The 23,378-nt window shown below is 41.2% G+C and overlaps 2 protein-coding genes across 7 annotated transcripts in view; both read left to right on the top strand.

Moving 5' to 3' along the window:
* ACADL (acyl-CoA dehydrogenase long chain) overlaps positions 1–3,862 on the top strand; it is a 15,936-nt gene extending 12,074 nt beyond the window's left edge. The window contains exons 10-11 of the mRNA XM_027887829.1: positions 1,936–2,022; positions 3,235–3,862. Of these exons, the coding sequence (XP_027743630.1) occupies positions 1,936–2,022; positions 3,235–3,328 (181 nt within the window). The 3' untranslated portion in view covers positions 3,329–3,862. The remainder of the gene's footprint in view (positions 1–1,935; positions 2,023–3,234) is intronic.
* Positions 3,863–4,177: 315 nt separating this feature from the next.
* The window catches only part of KANSL1L (KAT8 regulatory NSL complex subunit 1 like), a 59,410-nt gene continuing 40,209 nt past the window's right edge, over positions 4,178–23,378 (top strand). For 3 of the 6 annotated variants that reach the window (XR_003571659.1, XM_027887825.1, XM_027887824.1), the window contains exons 1-2: positions 4,178–4,393; positions 10,630–11,750. Coding sequence is in view for 5 of the 6 variants with exons in the window: in XM_027887825.1 (XP_027743626.1) it covers positions 4,193–4,393; positions 10,630–11,750 (1,322 nt within the window). In the remaining variant the exon portion in view is untranslated. Of the gene's footprint in view, positions 4,394–4,502; positions 4,518–4,601; positions 4,829–10,629; positions 11,751–23,378 lie in introns of those variants that run through there. The other 3 variants (XM_027887828.1, XM_027887827.1, XM_027887826.1) reach the window with 3 other exon arrangements.

Here is a 23,378-nt window from a genome sequence, read left to right as displayed (position 1 = left end):
AGTGCTGGTTAAACAGATTAATTTCAAAATAAAGGCATGCTTTTAGAATAGGTTTCTGTTAATAATAAGATCAGGATTCAGCTTTAGCTTCAAGTATATGTGAGTACTCCATTGGTATTTAGACAGAATTTACATTTTACTGTAGCAGATTGTTGTTCAGTGTTTGTTGGGTTTGGCTTTTTTTGTTTGGTTGTTTGTTGTTTTTTTTGTTTGGTTTGGTTTTGGCTTGGTTTGGTTTTTTGTTTTGTTTTTAGTGGAGTATGAGGCTTGTTTTGCCTTTTTTTTTTTTAAGCAAACTCTGAATATATTTGGAGCTCTATGATACTTTTTAGTCAATGTAACTTAGCAATAGTTGTTTGGTGCAGCCAGTTTCCTAAGCTATCTGGTTTTGGGAAGACATAGTTGGCTATGGCTTTCTCTGTAACTGAGACTAAACAGTGCTTTCCTTTGTTGTCCAGAACTCCTCCTCGCTCATCCTGTACTTGGTGGTGTTAGCTGTTAACTTACGTTTAACCAGAGAAATCTGGACAAGTGGAAACATCTAAGACAGTGGCTCATGAATTTGGACAGTTTTAGTTTGCTTGCAAACTCAAGAGGGGAGAAAAACGCACAAATAAATGGTTTTATGGAAGATGCACAGGTTTACGGACTTTAGGCTTTAAAAAATTAGTATAGCTGAAACAAGCAGAGAATGCTAAGGGGATCCAGAGAGAATATTTACAGTGGAAGAAAGGATTTTGATTGTTATTCCTGGCACTGATTACCTAGAAGTATCAAGTACATAAGCAGAGGCATTCAGTTTTGAGGAGGAGGAAACAACTAGTGCCAGCTCAGATATGCAAACTTACTTCATCAACAAATTTCCCAAAGCAAGGCATTTAAAACTCGCTCACTTTCCCAAACTGTTTAGCATCGTGATTTTTTGTGGATTTCCCCTTTTGCTAGTGGAGTCCCTGTGACTCCCTTCCGTGAAACTTCTTAAATGGTCTAGAAAATATTTGAATATAAAAATGCTTTATTCCCTAGTGTGTCAGGAGACCCCGTCCAGTTAATTTGTTTCAAACCTTTTGTATAATCAGTGATTTGACTTAAAGCTTTGATAGATTTTAAAATGGGGTTTGTGCATCTTTTTTCTTATATCTGGAGAAAGGTCTACAGGGTTGTTTTGGGTTGTTTTTTTTTTTTTTGTGGTAAGCAGTTGTGTAACATGCCTAAATTAATTTGGGAATATATATAGGAAAGACAGTTGCAGTAACTCACTGCTGCAGATTGAAAGTTGGCATAATAAACTGTAAGGATTTCACTGAATGAGGGAATGGTGTGGAGAAAAGGACTCTTACATTCTTCCATGGGAAGCAGTTGACTTGAGTCATCATTTTTGTTCCTTCTGTCGCCACTCTGAAATCTGTATGCTTAGGAAGTGTTTTTTTTTTTCATGCCTTGTAACTTCGGCATGAGCTTCCAGTGCAGTTAAAATTTATTTTGCTGTTAAGTCCATATTTTACAGTGAAAAAAATCCCAGAAGAATTATGGTGCTTTTCAGAATTGAAGAGTCTAAAATTTATGAGGAAAATAAGTTATGCCCAGGTGATGGTTATGGACAAAGAGCATCTTGGTGTGTTGCTAGTGGGAATGGGCGGGCGGGAAGCCTGATTTGCTGTTAATTTGTGACAAAGCTGAGGGGTTTGGTAAGAAGAGAGACTGTTCAGTGTGCTTCACAAAAGAAATCTCTTGGCCTGTGAGAAAGGTAAACAAGCCTGAGTATTTTGAAACCTTTCCTTCTCTGAAAGCTGTTCAAAAAGAGAACAAATTTTTAATACATTAAATTGAATAGTATTTATTTCTTACTAGTCATGTTTTTGTCTTAACATGTCTCTCGTAATGTTTCGCAGCATAACATCCTTCTAAAAACAAACTTCTTTTTGTCCATTTAAGGTGTTCTGACCTCCAGAACAGCATAGCCACGCAGTGTGTGCAAATGCACGGAGGATGGGGGTACATGTGGGAGTATCCGATTGCAAAGTAAGTGTAACGTTTCAGACTTGCATGATGAAAGATTACCAGCAAAGTGAAATGAGGCACTTCCTTAACATCTCCTCGTCAGTTGTTTAGTGTTAGCAGTGATTTACTGTTCCTTTTCTCATCGTGTTTATTGAAAGGCAATCTACTGTACAGATGTGTGCAAGAAGACTTTGTTTTGATTCTCCAAATAACTCTTAAGCTGTTCAGCAATTATTATCTGTTTTTTCACAAAATAGGGGTGGGTTTATTTAGAGGAAAATATTAACTGAAAAAAAAAGAAAAGCAAAACTGTAGAAATAAAAATGAGAGGAGCTAGTTTGTGTATTTTATCTGAAATTAATGCATATGTCTGAAGAAAAGAACATGTCGATCAGTCTAAGTCTTGTATTATGCCACAGGATATCAAATTCCTGAATCAAGGACATGCCTGGCTACACTCAGCTTTTTTACACCTTTTAAAATGAAAAGCTAAGAGATTTATATGCCGAAAGAAGAATTTGCCGTTCCCAATTTTTTGCCGAGTTTAAGAATTTAGAGACAGGGGTTTTTGTCTGTTTCCTTGTGCATTAGCTGTGAAGGTTGTGTGCCATTAGTGCCAGTTGCCACACTAAGAGGTTTTGGTGTTGATTTTGTTAAAAAAACCCAAAATGACAACTGGGGAAAAAATAGCAAAACAAGGACTGTTGTGCAGTTGTCATAAATAGATAAACTAATTTTTTTACATTTTTTTTAACATTCATTAAAGAGTATGAAATACTGCTTTAAAATTACTTGTTCCTGCATGTTTTCAATGAGTGTAATTTGTGAGTGTTCTGCAGCCTATCTTACTAAAGGAAGGCTGGCAAGCCCTGATCAAGGTGTCCTCGAATCCTTGCTTATCTCTGTGTGCAGTAGTTGCCCATACAGGGTTTTATTATCTGCATGGTCCAGCAACATGCATGTTTCCAGAGAATGCCTCATTGCTCCTGAGCTGTTCTCTCTGTAGCGAAGCAGAATTAGGAGATTTTCTGGTTTAGCTCAGAGCACCTTGCAAGAGTTATAATATTTTAGGCAGTTAAAGCCTCTAGGAAAATATGAACCTCTTTAACAATGCATACTTTAAAAAGAGGGATCTTCAAAGATAAAACAACTGTTTTTCTTTTGATTGTATGTCCATTCTGAGGAGGTGTTTTTAATCTTTTTTTGCTTTGTTTTGTTTTTTCCCCCCCACAGAGCTTTTGTGGATGCCCGTGTTCAGCCAATCTATGGTGGTACCAACGAAATAATGAAAGAACTTATTGCTAGAGACATTGTCAGTGACAAGTAGGGCAGATGCTTACTACTTTGGAGAGTCTCACAGAATCCTTTTATATATTAATATATGGCATAAAATCAGGCATCAGAATGTAAGTTAAATAAATTTGGTGTATCATATTCTTTAAATGAAGTGACACTTAAAAAAAAAAGAACAACTAGTAATGCTACTGTGCTCATATGCAGGATATCTAACATCTAATGAACTTTAAATTTAAATATTTTTGGACATCACAGAGTAGTCTGTGTTTTGATCTTTCAGACTTGAAGCTATTGTATTGAATCCAACACTCAGTTTTCAGAATCAGATTTCCAGAGAAGTCATATTCTTAACTAATGAACAAAATTAAATGTTAATATAACTTTGAATTTGTATTTCCCCTTGAGAAGTAGAACTTGAAACTTTCGCTGTTGTTGCTATACACCTGCTCGCTGCACAGCAGCCGCCCACTGTGCGGCTGACCCTTATGTTTACATCTAACCCGGAATGCCTTATTTTAATTAGTTTGTTCAAATAAACGTAATAAAGCATTTCTATGCAATCTCATGCTTGTCTGCGTTACTTCAAAGCCCGAGGGGGAACCGGGCTGCTTGTTCGCTGCCCGTGTTCACCTCAAGGTGCTGAGGGGGAATTCGGAGGGAGGGACCGTAATGCCGGTGAACGTGATTTTCTTTTATTGGCGTAATAACTCGGAAATATTTAGGAAGGTTAGTGTGTTTATGAAGTCTTTTTTAGTTCTTTACACATGCCGGAGGTTACAGTTGCACCTCCCGCAGCGGGCGCAGCGCGGTCCCCTCAGCTCCCTCACAGCCCCGGCGCGCGCGGCAGGGAGGGAGGGCGGGGGAGCGCCATCTCGGCGTCAGGCGGGACCCGCCAATGGCGGGAGGCCACGCCCCCCGGCGCGCCCGATTGGCCGCGCTCCTCCCCCTGAGGAGCGAGGGACACCCCGCCCCGCCGCGCTGCGCTTTTGCTGGGCGCGGACTCTTCAACATCGGCAGTGCGAGCCGCGCCGGGGGCAGCGCCGCGCGGGCTGGAGGCGGCGGCGGCGCCGCTGCGGAGAACCTGCCGGGCGCAGAGGCAAGCGCGGGGCTCCGCGGGGCACAGCCGGGCGGGCTGCGGGGCGCGGCGGGGCGCGGCGCGGCGAGGCGGCGGAGGCGCGGCGAGGCCGGGCGGCGGTTGGTTCCCGCGGCGGGAGTGCCGGGTGCGCATGCGCGGAGTGGGGGCGGGGTGGTAACGGTCCGTGCGCGCGGCGGGGCGGGGCCGGTTGCGCTGAGGCGGGGGCGGGGCCCGCGCGACAGGGGCGGGGTCACCCCACGCCCGCCACGAGTGTCCCAGCCGGGATTTAAATCCTGGATCAAAACTTTGCTCTCGTAATCAGCCTGAACCGACCGACAGAGTTTCTTTTGCCTCGGAGTAACCCTGGCTGAGACTTCCCAGACTGCAGACCGCTTACAGAGCTGGATACTTGAGATGAAGTAGTTAGGAAAGCTCAAGGGAGCAACTCAGATCCAGTTTTCTCCCGCATCCTGCCTTGCGATTTCTTGTGTGATATTGAGCAAGTCTTTCCATGGACTTTTTTGCAAGCTCCCTGCTTCCAAAATTCTGAAGCGTCTCCCAGAGAAAAAAAAAAAAAAAAGTAGCAGTGACTGAGGTATTCCATACTCCTCACCAGTGGGAAGCAAATTAAAAATGGGAATTTCCAATGGGAGCCAATTAAAAAAGAAATCCAAATGATTAAAGTGTGCTTTTTGTCAAAAGGTAAATTCTTCCTTTTTCTGCTTACTTTAATAAAAAGGAAATAGTAAAAATTAAACCAGATAAAGCCTGGTAGATGTACCAGCTCAGAAAGCAGTCTGCGTGCTTTAAGACTCTCCTGCCTTATTAGTCCTTGTTGTGAAATCCTGGGAAATGTTGTAGGGAGTTTAAATTCCAATCATCTTAATTAGTGTCTTAAGAGCTGAGTATCTCTTGTTTAAGACCAAGTTTTACGGCACTCTCCTCAAAGGCTGAAATTCAAAAGGAGAACTGAAATGTTGATACGGACTTTATGATGGATTGGAAAATATTGCAGATATTTGTTAGAGACATATGTACAACCTACTTACAGAGGCACCTGTTGTAATACAAGAAGTGTTTAACATATGTTAAGAATTACTTCAGATGTTACATTGTAAATGGTACTATAGGCTGAATAGGAATTAGTTGATGATGTGGTAGTAAACTTAGGAGTTACACTGGATTCTCTGTTTGGAAACACTGGGAGAAAAACAACCCTGAGCCACGGATTTTATCATAAGTGAATTCTAATGAGTTCCGTTGAAGTACATCCTGTTTTTGATTTTTTTTTTTTAATGATTGGAACTAGGTGGTCTGTCTTAAATGGATTTCTACTTGGTGTTTAAAGAGAGATCCTTTTTAGGGGGGGTATGTGCATGTGTGTTTTGTTGTGTTGGGTGTTGGCGTTTTTAAAGAGGAGGAATTTGTGCTTATATCTTCTGGAGTGTACAAAATCCAGTTTGTTGGAGTTTGGAGTTTTGTCTGGATAGTTGTGCCTACACAGTGAGTGCTGCTGAAAGTTGAGACTCCCTGCATAATCCTGTTTGCGTTTATGTTTTTTTTTTTTTTCCATTCTATTAATAGAACAGACTACTAAAATGCTTAAATACATGTCATGATTAACTGGACTGCTTTTGAACTGAAAACAAAAGCTGCCTACTGAAATGATTTTTTTTTTTTAAAAGCTAGTCCCAGGTGTGTTAAATATGGACTTCTTTCCATTTCTTTTGTTACATCTAACGAGGACATGCCCAGTGGGACCAATATCTCTTTTGTGGTGGTTGCTGCAAACTGTTCTGTGTGAAAATGCAGACTATGCTACTGAGCTAGTCTCTATTCTTAGAAATCACCATGATCCTGTAGGTTTACAGAAAAGTGGGAGCGGTAGTTAAAGCATACCCAGGGGATGCCTCCCACCAGGCAAGGCTTGGAGTAGCTGGGCAGGGTCAGTCCTGCCCACTTGCACTTGGCTGAGGCAGTGCCGCAGTAGTGCCTGTTTGCCAGAGCACTTTATTTTTGTCCAGTGCTTATCAGGAAGGCTTTCCAAGAGGAGCCAGGGATTACAGGGCAAACGGCACAAAGCTGTAGGAAACCAGGTTTTGTCAGTTGTGTTGAGGGCAGATCAAGCTTGCTTGTGTAGCTGCTGTCTCTTCTGCAGGTTGTTTCTAAGAGGCCTTATAAAGCCTCTTGAAATTGAAAATTAAAATAGAGTATTTTTGGGCATTCTTGCTGGGCTTAATTTTCTGGTGCTTCACCAGATGCTGTCTGTTGACAGGGTCTTTTTTTTGCTTTTGGAATGCCTTCCAGACAAGGAAAAAACAGTGGAAGTTGGCTTATGTGAAACACTGTTAATCTGTAAGTAAACTGGAAATAGCGATATTAATTTGAAGTGTTATTTGTAGGCCCCTGAATTTCAAATCAAAAAGAAATAAGAAATATAAAAATCTTACCCTAGACTCCAGAAATCTCATTACTGTCAAAAAAGTTTTAGGTGTTTGGGATGAGGAAAGATGACTCAATTTACAAGGAGTGAAGAGTGGTACAGAGAAGCCTTATAAAGGCCCATGCAAGGGGAGTTTTATCGTCATCGGAAACGAAAAGATCACAAACAAAAAATCCACTAGAAGACAAAGCAACCCTCTCCCTAAGCAAAAATCCCCCAGAACATTGTCTGCAGTGTTGTGTAACCGAAGTGATAGTGTTATGCAAGGGGGGGAAGAGTCAAAAAGTGAAAGGACCATAAACAAAAGCTGGGAAGGGAGGGAATGCCACCCTGCGTGCTGGCAGGTTTGTGGGCGGTTTTGTTGTGGTTTTTTTTAATAGGGAGCTGCTAATCACCAACACGAACATACTAGTTTCAGGATTTAGGCAAATTCCGGTGAGGTAAGCCTGGTAGGGAAGGGTAAAAGGCAGAAATGAGGACTAAGAAATCAGCAAAGGTAGCAGAGGGAGAGGAGAGATAGAGGAGTAGGAGTCACTGAAGAATTAGGGACCTGTAGGTGAGGTGAGAGAAGGGACCGGGATGCTGGGTCGGGCTGTGATAAACTGCAATTCCCAGCTATTTACCCTCCTGGGTAATTAAGGCATTAAGGGAGGATAAGCATAAAGTCACTTTAAACATCGGTTACTGTACTCTGCATGTCTGGTACTTGTTTCTTCCCTTCCCCAGTACTTATTTAATGTCAGCTTTTCTTTCTGCAGTGCTTTTTAGTCTTTTAAGTGGAGTGTGTATTCAGCAGATGAAAGGCAAACTGTTTGCCAGTTCAGTAGCATTTCAGCTGTTCTGGTTTTGAAACCTCAAGTAGTACACAATGGAAAAAGTTCCTGAAATGGTTTACCTATGACAAAAAAACTTTTCCCAGAATGCAAATACAGCCTCTTCCAGAATACCATTTTGCAGTACTTGTCTTCCCTCCCTTTTTGCTTTTATTTCTATTTTTTTCGCCCCCAAAGATAGTAGGTTTGGCTCTGGAAACTCCCAGTAAGGGTGGAGTGAAATTATTTTTGCAGCTTTCTGCCAAAATGAAGTAAAATGTGTCAAAATGAAAATTGTACAATTCTTGTCGAGCCAAGTACTCGTACTAAAATTTGTTTATAATTATTTTTGCAGCTGATTCTTTGTTTTGCTCATATGCCAATGACTTCTTGTGTGTGTGTGTATAAACTTCTTGGGGAAATACCAAGAACGGGAGACTGGGACAGCTTTTATGTAGTCTTAGTCTATAGTCTGAAATGAGGTGAACACACCTGAATGTCTCACGTGACTGTCCTCAGGGCAGAAACTTTTTGTGAGACTTTAAAGTTGCTGGGCAAGGGGTTAATTAAGCGATTTCCATTTTCAAAAGCATTTTATTTATTTTTTAGTTGTAGTGTAATTTAAGCATCTTCTGTCAGGCACTCCTAAATAGTTAGTGTTTTGTCAGAGCTCTTTAGTTTGCTGTTTGTGGTTCCCTTTGACAATACTTTGATTTATTCCGCTCTTTCCCATGAAAGAGTGGGAAAGAAGTTCCCCAGACTAAACAAAAAACAAAGAAAAAGATTGCTGATGGTATGTATTGCAGTTTTGGAAATTTGAAATTGTACCAGAAGGGTATGTGGTATTTGAGGGAATATGATCAAGTTAAAACACAATATTGTGTAATTTTTGTGCTGCCAGTTTTTTGAATAGGCTCTCCATCTTCATTCAGGTATGTGATCCACATCTCCAAACTTCTTGTTTGCTTGAGCAGCAGCTCTGCTGAGTGTAAATGTTTTCTGGTTTTCAGGAGTAGCAGCCTTTGCATGTTATTCCTTTCAGACTAAGGGAGGTAGATGGTAAACTTGGAACAGTTATAAACTCGTTGCTCTGTGTATGTAGATACCAGGCTGATGTTCTTCTGGGAAAGGTTCTTGGCATTCGCAGGGACAAATCAAACACGGGGACTCCTGAGTTCAGAGTAAGCCCACAGAGGAGCTGTGGGCTTCAGTTCATCCCCCCTTATGTTTTAGCTGTGCTAAGTTGCTCTGACTTACTCCAGTTATTTGCCATATGCTGAGGGCAGGCAGGCATACGTGTCTGAATCCATACCCCATTGATTTAAAAATTCTTGGGCCTGCTGGCTCTTACAAGAACGGAAAGACACAAAGCCATGAGTCAGCCAGATGCTGAGAGCATTATCGAGTCACCAGAGCCTTTAGGATTCGGGGTTCCAGCACTCATCAGTGCATTTCCTGATCACAGAATGGGGTTCTTCCTGAACAGCTGTCCACTGGGAGGACTTTGTTCTGGTTCCTTGGTAGGCTGAAGTTACTGGCTTATTGATAAAGGTTAAAATCCTGGGGATTTTAGTAGTATCATTTAGGATTAGCAGTAGGACCACCAAACCTGGTGCCAGTGATTGTAGGTAGGTGATGTACAGAGAATGAGAACCTCATGGTTGAAGTACGTGTGGAGGAGTGAAAGGTGAATACAGCGTACCAGGAGAGGTAAGGCAGTACTGGAACATGTGGCTCTCTGTTTTGCTTCATGTTTTGAGGGTTAAGGAGCGAGTATCCAGACTGGTACTTCTCAGCTCCTTAGGTTTCCATATCTCCCTTTAATGTTTGCACCTTCAGTGTGAAAAACACATCGTTATAAACAAGATAAGGCTTCAGACAGGGCATTGGTTTTCCTGAAGGGCCACATGTGGAATCTGTGCATTAAAAATTGCTGAGCTAGGCAGTTGATGTGGAGATCAGAGACATTAAAAGGGGTGCAGTGGAAGTGCTGCACAAGCAGTACACTGGTTAAACAGAGAATTTACTGTGGCAGTAGTGTGCTACACTCATGTTTGCTACTGTTCTCTCACTGTTTTTGGTTTTGTCTCTAGCTTCTTAACAAAGACCTGACAGTAATTTATCTTTCAGTTTTCTACAGGCCATGTTCAATTAAATCATTCATTGGGTTTCTTTAACCATCTCCTAAACAAAGCTGTAAGTACAGTGTAAAGCAGTGATTCCTGCTGTGTAGGCTGTGGAATAGATATAGTATGACTTGGCAGCATAGCTGCTGGCAAGAAGGGGTGAAGGTTGACACTGGTCTTTTGATCTCACAGTCTGGGAACCTTTCATTTAGTGGCAAACCACAGGCAAAAGGACTTGTAAAGAAAAAATGTCTTTTCTCAAATTGTTATGAAAAATATTTTGTTTGTTTTGCACAGACAGTGCCTGATGAATAAAGAACTGGAGAAAAGAGGCATGGGAAAGATTTTTTAAAATTTTATTTACTTTTTTTTAGAAAACATTTAAATCTTAGAGTTTTGTGTTTCGAAAGCGTTAACCTTGATGATTGGTTTCTAATGTGTATTGGTGAGAATATATAATAATTAATCAAATGCTTGCTTTATATAGATTTACAGTAAATATGTTTCTCCCAGTAGTGCCAGTCATATTGTTCATGGTCGTGTTTTTCAGTTTGGGCAAGGTGAGATGACAGTCCTGAACTTTTGAGTCTTATTTCTCAGACTGATAGGATCAGAAATGAAATGAGGTATGAACAGTTACTCCCCTGAGAGGTAAAAGCTTTCATTGCACGTGGAACAACCTCTGAATGAAATAAAAAGAGAGTGTTCTTGTTTGACTTGGGAGGGAGTATAGTCTGTGTTCTTTAGATAATATCCTTGTTTATGGAATCTGTGAATAATGATGAAATGTTGAAAGAATGGAACGTCTAAAAGTGTTGTTGTATTTGTACTGTGTCATGAAAATGAGAAAATTTACATGGCCCATGTTATTTTCAGGTTTGCTGTAAACTACCTACTGTAGCTATAATGACACCAGCCCTCAGAGAGGCAGCAACAAAAGATCATGGTATCCACTTGTCACCTTCTTTGTCCTCTAGAGCTATGGAGTCTGATACAGCTTTGTGCATGGAAAATTCCAGAGCAGTGGAAGAGAAGATAAAAGAGGACTCCATCGCACAGATTACTTGCTCAGTCCTGGGGTTCCCCACTGCTGAGCCCAACCTCAGGAATGATATCTTCGGTGTACAGCATTTTGGTTCCCCACCAGCCTCCAAGCGCTATCAGTCTATCTTGTTAATGAGTGCAAATTCTGCGTTTAGCAACAAAACTGGTAAGCAAATGAAAGCAGGAGAGCCCGGCTGCTCCAAGATGAGAAAGTCATTACATAATGGTGGTGACACATCATTTGGTCAGATTAGTCACTCAGAACCTGAGCAACAGGTCAAAGGGGCGATGTTTTCAGAGGCCGCATCTCCGAACTTAGCAGGAACGCAGAGACTCCCAGATCCAAATGTAACTGAATCCAGTAATGCAGAAGAAATGCAACTTTTAAATGGTAAATGGTACAAGAAGAATGGGTTTTTGGGTAGGGCTTTGGAAGTCTGCGCTGAAACAATAAAAGGGGATTTATTATACCAAATTCTTCACGGGCCTTCCGAACGGATGTTGAGCTGCACCCAGGAGGAGGTGTATGCTCGTTTACTCCAGTGTGTCTCTAAGCAACAAATGGAAATCAGTCGCGCCAAAAGAACTCAGAAGCGTTTACAAATGCTCCTGGCGAAGCATGTTATCAAACACTGTGATCAGCAGCTGAAATGCTTCGTGAAACATCAGCTTCAGAGGATGAAGTTTTTCCATGAGCCAACCAGATTTTTGAGCAGTACTGGCTCCCTCAGGTGCACTGAAAGTTGGCCAGAAAACAATGCAACTACTTTGGAGAGTAGTTTGAGTGCGGACGTACAGAACGGAATTAGCGTTGCACCAGGTGAAATCCGGGGGTTTGCACTTTCGACTGGAGGGCTGCTGTCTCGCGTGGAGAAGGACCTGGACTCTGATGCGACGTGTAGCAGTTCAGATGAAGATGGTGAGGAACAGACTGTAAGAACAACCACGGAAGCGTAAGTGTTAAATTCCTGCTTAGACTCGTGCTTCTTGCTCATAAATCAGGATGGAAGGGTCTAGATCTGCACATTCATTTTTGTGTGATAGTCCTACTGAAATCAGCAGGGCTGATGGTGGCAGCTAGGTTTGACAGGGAGGGAAAGTTCTAATTAACACATTTACTATATTGTGGAGAGCTAGTTTTGTCCTGCACCCTATCAGTTTGCGTTAAATTAATAGTGCTAATAATTCAGTACTCGAATAGTGCTTAAATCAAATAGAGATAGCAGTGCTGTAAATGATAATTTTTGGTCAGTTTGAAAATAACTTTTAATTTTTTTTCTGAAGTTATTAAGAATTAGTTAATGTTAGGATCTTGAAATCCACTATGATGTGATAATGAGTAAAAATTGTCATCTGATGCAGGTGTCAAGCCATCCAGTATTAGGGAGTTGTATACTGAAAAAGTTCAGTTCTTTTAAATTATAATTTTCAAAATGTTAATTTTACTTGCTGAAGTTGCTCTGCAGTTAGGAATGTAACTAGCAGTAGTGTTCTTATTGCTGGTATCTTTTTCGTGAAGAACCAGAGGGAAATCAATATTAACTAATACTGTCTTGAATTGGCAGGAATCCTGTCAGTACAAATTATTTTAGCTTTGGAAATCAGCAGTGGGTAGGAGAAGGAGATAATAAAATTGTTCTCTGATGATGGTACAACCCTTTTCTTTTTATTGTTTAACCCCCTACCTTGCTACACGATTAACACAATCTCTTCGGTCAAGAAATTTTAGAAAGCAGTGACTGCTTTCCCCTTCCTAGAGCTGGAGAGACAGTGATAGGACAGTGACAGAATAGACCTTCATGCAAACACAGCAGCTCAGGAGCAGCTTCATGACACCCACATTTCTAGCACTGATAATCAGGACTGTGTTTGTGTTTACTGATCTCATACTCTGCTGTTAGGGAGTGTCTAAGAAAAAAAAAGGTAAATACTTGAGAACACTTATTTCTTAGTCTGCTTCTTGAAAAACGTAATGTTGAGAAGAAATCAAAGGAGGTTTCTGAAATTGGAAAAGAGCCCATTACATGTGCCCTGTTATATGTTTATAGGTTTAGTCTAGCGTTTCTATATCGAATCACTGCTGTTCTATTAAATCACAGAGTTCTTTTAGACTCTGTAGGCCTGAAAAACAGGAGAAAGCTTTCAATTCCTTTTCCATGTTGTCAAGATGGTGAAGAAGAGTGTACTGAAGTCCAACCAAAGCAAAATGGCTCTCCAGCTAAGTTAGGATCACCCTAAATATTTGAGTTTGCAAAAGAATGATTATCCTTTTGAAATATTTTAATGAAAAAAACCCAACTCATTTGGGCTCTTCCCAGTGGAGGAGAATCCACGTTCTTAACTGTTTGAAGTTTATTGAGTAATAGCTCTGCCTCTAAGATTCTTATCTTTCAACTATATGAACTGAAAAAGAAAAATTGTTGAGAAACTCTTGATTTTTGAAGGGTAATGGATGATATAAAACTTGGACAAAAGTTTTGTGCGAGAGTTTCCTTTTTTCCTTCCTGCCAGGGACAGTTGAGTTTCTAACTCTACCAGTCCTTTACCTTTATTTTTTCTTGCGGCTTTTTGAATTCCTTAAGTTATCTTTCCACTTAAGGATTATTCACTTTGCTTTGTTGCACTGATGAAAAAAATCCACAGAGGATTATTAAGTGCAAAACCACCTCCTTTGGCTCAGGAAATCCCCAGGCTGCTGTTGCTGGCAGCCAAGGGAGCGTTCTGGAGCAGCACTGCTCCCTCCATGCCTGCCCTGTTGTAACGTTCTTATCTTGGCTGCTACTAAGAGGCAGGAGAACCGTGTAGATGGTCTGTAGTCTGACTCAGTGTGGCCCTTTATTTGTGGGTTGTTTCTTTTCCTCCTTTTTTAAATGTCCTTACAGTTGAGCAGCGGTGACGAGGTTAGTGATGTGCCTTAGCTGAGGCCTTGCTGCACTGACAGGGCAAGAATCCCCCGTGTTTGAGCTGTGCTGCTGGGGCAGCTGGCTCAGACTTAAAGTACTGTTTGTTTTAAGCAGAGGATTTGTCTGTGTGCATAGGCTGAGGCACTACTTGAATTAACATGGCAGTGAGGACAGGCTGTTTCCTATTTGGATGTATCATCTTCAGATTGGAATGTTTTTCCTCGTTTCTCCAGCCTTCCTAAGATTCGCCTTTGTGACTAAAAGGCTGCGTTTTTCTTCTAGGTGACAAGGGTAAATCGGTTATTTACCAGTGCAGCTGGTGAGATCAGCTGTTTCCTGAGCTTTGCCACTTTAAGGCCTTTTGGATTTCCTTTCACCTGGACAAAAGAAACAAAGCTAACATCCATTTTTATTTCTGTTTGTTAAGTAGATTTGCATTCTTCAAAATGCCTTTCTCTCCTTGGGACTCAACTCTAACTGCTTCCCAGAAACAGTGCGACCATGTGGGTTGGAGAATACTCATTTCCTCATCTGTGACTTTTATTTTTCATAGTGAGCACTTTTACACTGAATTTGTCTGTGGTATTCTTCATAATATGTAACTGTTGGTACTATAATATTCTAGTAGTGCAGTGATGAATGGGAAGAATGTTTTGGGTTTGCCTGTATCACAGTGTACTGTCTGCATTAGACTAGAGGATATAATCATGCTGGTGACTGGTTTTTCTCATGACTGGGGTGCTTTTTATCCTTTTTTGAGTGGGCAGGAGGTGTCAATCCAATGTGCAAAGTGGGGAGGAACCTGCAGTTACCCTAATTTTGCCTGAGAACAGTGTATTTCCGATCAAGAGGGAGAAGTTAATTCTGGCATCAATTCCTCACACTAGGAAAAAACCCTGGAGCTATTTTTAGCACTTTGAACCTGTTCATTCTTATTATCCTGAAAAGCGTTTTGCCCAATGAGTGTTGACATAAGCTCTTCTGAGCTGTATCTCAATGCTTTGTTGCTCAGGTAAGATTGTGTTTATCTATCTATTTCAATACCTTTGTTGTTTAGTTCCAAATAGCTGTTACTAGATATTTAGACCATTATTCCTCCCTTACATAGGTTCTGTCCTCAAGACAAGGAAGATCCTCGGTCTGCTGGTGATGGCAATTTTTCCAGTTGATAACTCACAGTACTTACTGAAATTCCTCAGTGCCTGAAGGAAAGCCTCATCCCATTTCACGAGCTTAATGAAAACATATTTTGTTCTTTGTGTATTTGCTAAAGAGAAATATGAAAAAACAATTCACTGTCTTCAGGACTTTTGTTATTTTGCTGCTACTGTCAGCTCATGGAATGTCTTTAACCTGTCAGTTTTCATGAAAGATTTCTTTGGCAAAGCACCAACTTTCCATCAGTAATTGGTAGTGTATTTTAGTACCATTCCATCCTTTGGGCACAGGAAATTCCCAAGACAGGCCGTGGGGGCTGTGGTAGTTCTTCTGCTCACTGGCTCCCTGTTAGGTGATAGCACTTGAGGCAGGCGGAGGGCCAAGGAGGGCATCATGAAGCTGACTATGAGTAATTCTTTAGGAATTCACAACTAACAGTTGAAATCCAACACAGACAGCATTGCACCAGCTGAGTTTACTTGAAACTTGTTGATCTTTGTGGTTCGTAAAGAAAAGATTACCCATAGAAATGGTCACAAATTTCAAACGAGGTGAACTGGGGGAGGATGTGAACTTGGATGTTTTTCAACAACACGGCTCTGCTCTAGGAGCTGTTTATTGTATCTGGCCAGGCCAACTTCTCATCCTTATTGGTCTGTTTTGTGTGTGCTCCCGATGTGGTTAGAAGTACAATGTACCACAAAGAACTCTGCTGCTCAGGTGGTTATTTTGGAAACCTTTAAAGCTGCAGAGTTTTTCTACACTAACATATGTGATCTTCCAGAATCAAAAAATACATCGGTGGGGTTCTTTGCAAGGCACAGCTGCTCACTCCATGTAACACATGCACCTAATTGATTAGACGGAAAAGCTGCTTGCAACAGATTTTTCTGCAAATTAAGTAGCTCTTTCTACTCATGAAAAGTCCTGTGTCCTGTTTCCCCAGTCTTCCTTCCCCCATCCGAATGCAGTCCTTTTGCATCATTTGGTGGGATTTTTCTCCCTCTGAAATGTTTTCATGCTTTTCCTCTGATTTCTGAACATGTTTTACTGATTATTCTCCAGCAACCTCAAGCCTGACGAAGACACGCTGTTATATTTTTCCATGCCCACAGGGTTTATTGTGCCTGGAAACTTTTATAATGAATGTGAAGAGATTGTAAATCTTTTTTCGTTTTCCTTTTTTTTTTTTTTTTGTTCTCTCTTAGATTGCTAGTTGGGAAGAGAGAAGATGGAAAATCTGCTTTTACTACAAAGATTTGGTGGGGAGGGGAGCAATATGGCTGGGAGAATCCAGGAAGGGAGAAAATGACTAGTATCTCCAGACCTAATCTGTTTGTTCTAGATTATTTTCCGTTTTTCCTAGCATTTTTTCTCACAGCAATATCAATGCAGTTCTTCAGGCCTCACTATAGGCAGCACTGCTGGGGTTTATTGCAGGTCTTCGAGCCATGTTTCAAGGAGAGCCTGTTTGTTTTGCAAGGTCAGGTCCTAATTTTCCACTCTGAGCTGTAATTTCACTTTGTACATGATATGAGAACTGAATTCTTGGTTTGGGAAGGGGAGGAAGAGAGTCTGCCAGGACTAAATACTGCTCTTAACCACTAACCCCCGACTGTTCCCAGTTTTTAAAGCTTATTTAGTTTACAAGTCCTGTTTGCATAGGAAATTAATGTGAGCGCTTTTGAATAAGTATAAATTCATAGGTGCTAATAATATGCTGATTTCAAAATGTTTTATATGTTACTTTTTCCAGAATTGCATTCTCTCAATTCTTGGCCTCTATCACTAGGATGTGGGAGGAGGGTTGTTATCAGGGAATGAAAGAGAAGATAGCTTTATATTGCCTTGTGTTTTCACACTAGGGATACATGTATTATTTCAGAATATATTTAACCTCGCTCGGTTGGATTTCTGTAAGATGGATTTACAACTTCTTCAGCGTCCCACATGCATTTAGTGTTTTGCTTTGGAGATCTCATGTAGAGCAATAAAAACTTGCTTTTTATCAAGACTTCCTTCTTACAATACCAGAGTAATGTTCTTGTGGGTGAGGATCCTAATTTCTAACCTGTAATTGCATTAATATTTTTGCAGCTGCTGAAGGGAGACTGAAAGGTTTTAATGAAAAGGCAGAAGCTTTGACAGGTTGTAACCTGCAAGGGAATCTTAGACCTGGGAATGTCAAAGCTTCTGACTGAGTTAGATAGGTGTTGAATGCATATTAAATAAAAATTTGGCATTACACTCCTTCATAACTGTTTAATATACAGTCAGCATAGTAGAATAGCAAATCTAGTAAAAGGCACATGTGTGTATACATATAACCTTGCATGCTTAATTAAACCGTAGACAAGAAGAGTTTGGTGCTTGTTGTCACCTGCTGATTAATCATCGTTTTATGGCCAGCTTTTTTTTCTTTTGCTAAGCTGTGAAATGTGTTTGTTTTAATTAAAAAGTATATTTACAAACAACACTGAAGTGTCTTTATAACTTCTTGTAAAGCGAGGGCGGCATTATTTTGGTTTATAGCTGGCACTGATTTTGTGAGAATCTACTTCAAAGGGATACATCCAGTGCCTTTGAAAATGAGTGTACATTGGGCCTCGATACAGGAAATCATTTAAATGCTTTCCTTTTCACATGAAGTAAAAAGTGTGCATGAAGAAGTTCCCAAAATAGGACTGCTCTCCTCTAACAGAATTTCATTCATACTGCTAAATATGGGTTAGGAATGTAACTTGAGATGTCAGATTTAAATATATTGACCTGTGCTCTCTTTTATTAAAACGGAAATAGCTGTAAATTGTTTTATTTTCATCCAAACATTTTGCCTAGTTGTTGTGAGAAGACTTCTTTTTCTGTTGAGGAATCTAAATCAATTTCATTTTTAGTTAACAAACTTTTAATTACTGATTCTGGTATTGGGGAAAAATAAACCTGAAGGTCTGTGTTGGAATATGTGTGCACTATAACCTCAGATTCCTCCCAGCCCCTGGGGGTAGACTGGGCACCAGTAAAACCCAGTGAAACTCAGCACCAATCTCCTCCAAAACGCAAAACCACCAGACTGTTCAACCCTACGTTCATTGTACTCCCCACTCCCCACGCCTTGTCCCTGCAGACTGAATCGTGGCGTTTAACCTCACAACAAACTCCCTCCCTGCCCTGCAGAGCAGCCAGCCAAGTGCTGTTTGGTTCCTCTGTGACCTGATCACAGCACGCCTGAAGCAACTGGGGGGGGCCCAAGAGCCTTGATTTTTTCCTCTGCCAGTATGTCCCGTGTGCCCAGGGCAAGTCCCCACCGAGGGCTCAGCCCCTCTGCAGCTTCCTTTGTGCCCCACACTTGGGGTGGGTCCTGGGCCTCAAGGCCTGAAGTGGGACCCATCCCAGCCCTGCCAAACTGCCGCCCGACCCAGAGGAGTGCTCTGGGGTCCCTCCAGCTCTCCTGTCAGCCCATTCCCCACGGCACTGTCCACCCAAGGGGGCACGCTGCTCGCACCATTCCCAGAGGTGGAGGTCAGTGTGTGGTGCTACCTGTGTTGCTGCTCCTCCTCCTTTCTCAGTGGTTTCCTCCACCGTGGACTTCCCCACCTGCCACAGCCCTGTCTGACTCTCAGTCCCCGATGGGGGAGTTTTACCCTGTTCTGTGGTGCTGCAGACCCTGCACAACCAAAAACCTGCTGCTGATGTCTAATGCATCTGGCTCCCAGGTTCTGGATCAACTGTTAGTTGCCTGTCCAAAAGGTCTCAATTGCTTCTGACATTGAAATCTAATACTAAATATATATACAATGAGTTACAAGCTGGAGTTGGAGCTTACATGAATACCATACCCACCTTTTCCTTATATATGCGTACAAATTTTGGAACCAACCTCAATGGCTGGACAGCATTGATATGCTGTCTGTGCACTGTTATAATGCTGCATTTGCACAGATCTTTGAAGGAATGTATTTTATAAGCTCTGCCTTATTTTGTGTTGAGCATGGACTGCAGACTTAGCCCTGCTTTCTTGATTTCTTTTCCAAGGGCAGTTGTGTAATACTTAAAGAGAATTTCTAGGCCTGCGTTCCTAGTGTTTTGTTGTTGATCTATTGATGTTGTGCCATTTCAAAGGCAAGAAAAGAAGCTTGTTTCCAGGCAGCCCTGCTGTTCCTGAAGAACATCCTGAAGAGATGAACGTGCATAAATTTCTCTGCATGTTAGCACTACCAGCTTCTCTGTTCCCTGTTGGACTGATGTTCAGCGTGGTGAGGTTTTGTGGAAGAAGATGGGGTGCTGGGGCAGCCAATGGAATCTTAGTAACTTATTTTTAACAAAAGGCATTGGCAGATAGGCAATTTGCAGCAGGTGTGGGGGGTTTTTTGTTTGTTTGTTTGTTTGTTTTTGTTTTTGTTTTTGTTTGGTTTTTTTTTTTTGTTATTAAGAGGAAATTATGCTGGTTGTTTACCTTTTGCAGGTTTTTACTTCTTGGGCAGTTAATATTTTAACTGACTCCACCCCCACCAACCAATTTGGTCTTTTTATCATTAACAGCTTTAAAGAATTATGTAAACAGAATTGGAGTTGAAGAGCACATACCACATTTTGAAGCCAGCCACTGGAAAAGTTCAGCGCTGTAACAGATAATGCTCTTTTAAGGAGCTGAATTTTTAATTTCTTCTTTGATCCCTAAATTGAGTTACCAATTAAGTGCAAGTGTAGAAGTTTGGTTTCTAACATAAAACCTAGTAGCAGTAGAGTGATTCTTTGCAGGAACCCTGTAGCAGGCAATTGTTGGCTGTAGCATCTTACGAGTTTGGAAGATGTGATTTCTCAGATGAAGGAGTATGTAGAGCGCCAGTGTGAAATTCTTATGAGATCTCTCCTTTGCTAGGGTATCCAAGTGTGGACACTCCCTTTCTATATTTACAGTTTTCTTCTACAGCCTTTTTCCCCTAAATATCAATTTTCTTCCTCTTTCCTTCCCACTGTTCCTTCTGAACTTTTTTGTGAAAGATGTAAAAATCTCATTCTGTTGCTACTTAATTCCCCCTCTCTGACCCTCTGGTTCTATACCATGAATTTTCTCTTCAGGGGAAAATCACAGCTAATGTTGATAATTTCAGGTGTTACTGCATGAATTCCTCAGGCCTGGTGGCATAGCAGAAACATTCAGCTGGCTACAGTTTTTTTGTTTGGGAAGATAGGATGTGTGTTGTGTATTAGTATCAACGTGTGTTATTGGATGCAATTCTGAAAGTATAAAATGACCTCAGTGTGTCAGAGATGGTGGGACCAAGCTGGGTGCCAGGAATTGTTGTGATGAGCAATTACTGACCGTTGTAGGTGACAGGGAGAACTACTGGGACACTGAGTGTTGTTTCAGAGGAAAATGTCTGCTAGGTAAAATTTCTGTTAAACACCAAAGAAAACAGCAACCCCTGAGGCTGCAGAAGAGGAACGTGGCTGCAGATCTTCACAGAGACTGCAGGAGAATTTTGAGTGACAGAGAACTTACCTTGCTTGATTGTTTTGGAGGGGAAAGTGGGGCTGCATAGTTTGGTTTGGTGCATATTGTGGAATATTGCTCCTAGGTGGTCTGAGCAAAGGTTGTGAACTGTCACAGTCAATAGTGTTGTGTAGTGTTGATCAGCTATAATAATAGAGGACAGAATTTGTTACAGTTTGTTTAAGTCTTGTTTGCACTCTGGAATGCACAGAAGAGATCAAGTTCATAAAACAGCACTCCCTGTTTTTTTAAATTATGTAGTTATTATGGGTTTAACAGTTAACTGATTCCAGGGGAATTAATACTTCAACAGCAAGTGAAGTTGGTTCATTCTGAAAACAAACATTGAGTAGGTGTGCTGGAAGAATTAGTCCTTGAGAAAGCATTTACGGGTCATTTCATAGTTGGACATGCTTGTTCAGCCATTACAAGTGTTGGAAACTTTGGTTGGTAGTGGGCACTTTTATCTCATGAGTAAAACAAAGATAGAATTATCTAAAATACAAGCACTACATACCTGAATTCAGCTAATTTAAATGTTTCATATTGTGTCATCTAGTCTTCATAGCTAATCTCTTATTTACTGTCAGTGTCTGTAGAGAGAAGAAAAATGGATATGCTGAATTTCGTGGGCATGTTGGCAGAAAGTATCAGAAGCCCTGTGCTCACCTTAATGGCTTGTAAGAAAATACTTGTATTCTGGCCAGCTGCTTTTTGAGCGTTGCCAGTGTAGGCACAGGGGAACTGACTGCAATGCTGCTGTAAAATGAGGCTCAGCTCAGGAAGTTCTCAGTCTTTCAGCTCCAGTCCTGGAGGGACCCCCACCATACTAGTGGTGGAGCATTTGTGACGGAGTGTGACGTGGACAGTATAACTGTTTTGTGGTTTTGTACAACTGAGGGAGCTTCCCAGGAGAATTGGGGGATGTATGATTTTTTTCCGGTGTTTTAAGTCTTATGAATTTCACGGTGAGTCATATGATGGCCGGGTGGGATTTAAAGACTGGAGAAACGCCTCGGTTTTTTTTTTTTGCTTTTGAGTTTCCAGACATCAGACATCCTTCACAAAAATGATAAACTTCTGCCGTTGTTTTCACTGACTCCCAGCAAAGACGATGATCACTCTTTATCCCGAGGGTAGACTTTCTGGTTTATAAGCTGCTGCTTGTTCCCAAATACTTCACTGTTTCACTGTGTGATTGTCAATAGGCCTCTGATAGCCCAGGAGTTCCCAGTGAGAGGAGAAGATAAACCAGCAGGGATGGTAGAGGTCACTTTAGGACTAAATTATCTGAAAACTGGATGCCAGGAAAATGTGGATTAACTGAAAGGAATATCACCTGGCAGAAAGAGCAGAATATACTGTGTTAAGAGACTGAATGGAAGTGCAAGTGTGAGGGGATGTCTGGAACAACTACCATTCTGACTTTAATTGCAGAATTTTGGAATAGGAGATTTTTTTTCCCACCCACACTGCGTGGGTGCCTTAGTCTCTGGCTTGTTCACGTCTAACAATGTTGTAACATGAAAATGTTGGTGTTCTTGAAAACCTTTTGGAAGGAGACTGTGTTTTGGGTTGGCAAACATGATTTTTGGAGTTTTGATGTGGATCTGTTGCAAGCACGCCCCTTTCCTATTCAGCAGGAAGCATCCTGTCATTGTCCATGCAGATGTGTCACGTTAGGGTGCGTTAATTGTTCACACTGGGATTTACAAGACTGGAAGGCCTTAGTTTCCTTTTGATTTTCAGGATATAAGATACTCGTGGAGAATCTTGCTGTGAGCACAGGGCTGCACACTCTTTCCTGTGCTCATCATACCTATTTGAATCAACCGTCCTGGATACTTACTATCAATCCCAGGTTCTCAGTTTTTTTGCATTTTAAACGCCGTTGTGGTTCTTCTTCATCGTTTATGAACTGTTTTGAGGCTTATTGTTTTGTTTGCTTATAAAAATAAAATATGCTTAAAAGGTTTAAATCCTGTCCCTTCTCACAAATGCCAAAAAAACACAAGTGTGTGAAGCACAGCAATTTTATCTTGCTTTCAGGTTGCCTGGGTTTGCTTTTTCAGACAGGCTGATCTTAGCTATTGGAAAGACATAAATCTCACCCAAAACACAATGGAGACACTGAGAAACCTCTTGTTGTGTTCTGCCATGTTGGTTTGGTTACGTAAAAACGTGTTTTGTTCTCAGTTTTTTTTCCTTGGGGGAAGGTGAGAGTGCCGAGTGGTTTGCCCATGTATTCTGTTCTTAGGTCATGGCCACAAACTTTTCAGTCTGAGCAGCAATACTGACTGTAATAGCAATATTTAGTGCTCTTCACTTGCCTCTGGTGTCAGCAGAGTCAAGTAGCTTTGAAATGCTCATACTGCCTGTGCTGATGCTGATGATCCCCAGCTAAATTCTTTTCCATACGTTGGGATGCCCAAGTAGAGCCTCATCATCTGCTCCTAGTTATATTTTTGATCATACTTTGACTGCCTACATTTGTGTCTGCACTCACTATGGCTTTCTTCCTTCTCTCCTTCCTTCCTTCCTTCTGTTCCTCCTTTCTTCCTCCTTCCCTCCCTGTCTTGCAAGTTGTGCAGGATTAACCCTCTGCAGTCCAACCAAAATGGAAATGCAAGGCAGTAACTCACATGGAAACAAATTTTGCTTCTAATGCAATTACAGCATGTGTTTTCTAGGGCAATTTACAGGAGATGTTTTATTCATAAAAAGTCAGTATTGCTCTCTTCCAATTCTAATAGTCCTGGATGAAAGCAGGAGATCATCTGCAGGTTCAGTCATTGCAAGACCAGTAAGTTTATATGCAGATTTAATATTCCACTGTACTACAGTACTGATCATGAGACACTTTGGGAGTGTGACATGGTTTGCATTGAGTTGCCAGTGGAAGAGTGACTTTGGAATTCCTGTGGATGATGTTCAATGTTAGAGTCGAAAGCACGGAAACAAAGTAGAGATGCTTTGCAAAAGGAGCACACAGGAAGTGGGACAGACAGAAACTGCTTTATTCTTTT

The sequence above is a fragment of the Empidonax traillii genome, unplaced genomic scaffold (assembly GCF_003031625.1).
Source record: "Empidonax traillii isolate 1590-97213 ecotype Southwest subspecies unplaced genomic scaffold, ASM303162v1 scaffold223:size1722714, whole genome shotgun sequence".
Lineage (NCBI taxonomy): Eukaryota > Metazoa > Chordata > Aves > Passeriformes > Tyrannidae > Empidonax > Empidonax traillii.
This window is presented reverse-complemented; position numbering and strand designations above follow the sequence as displayed.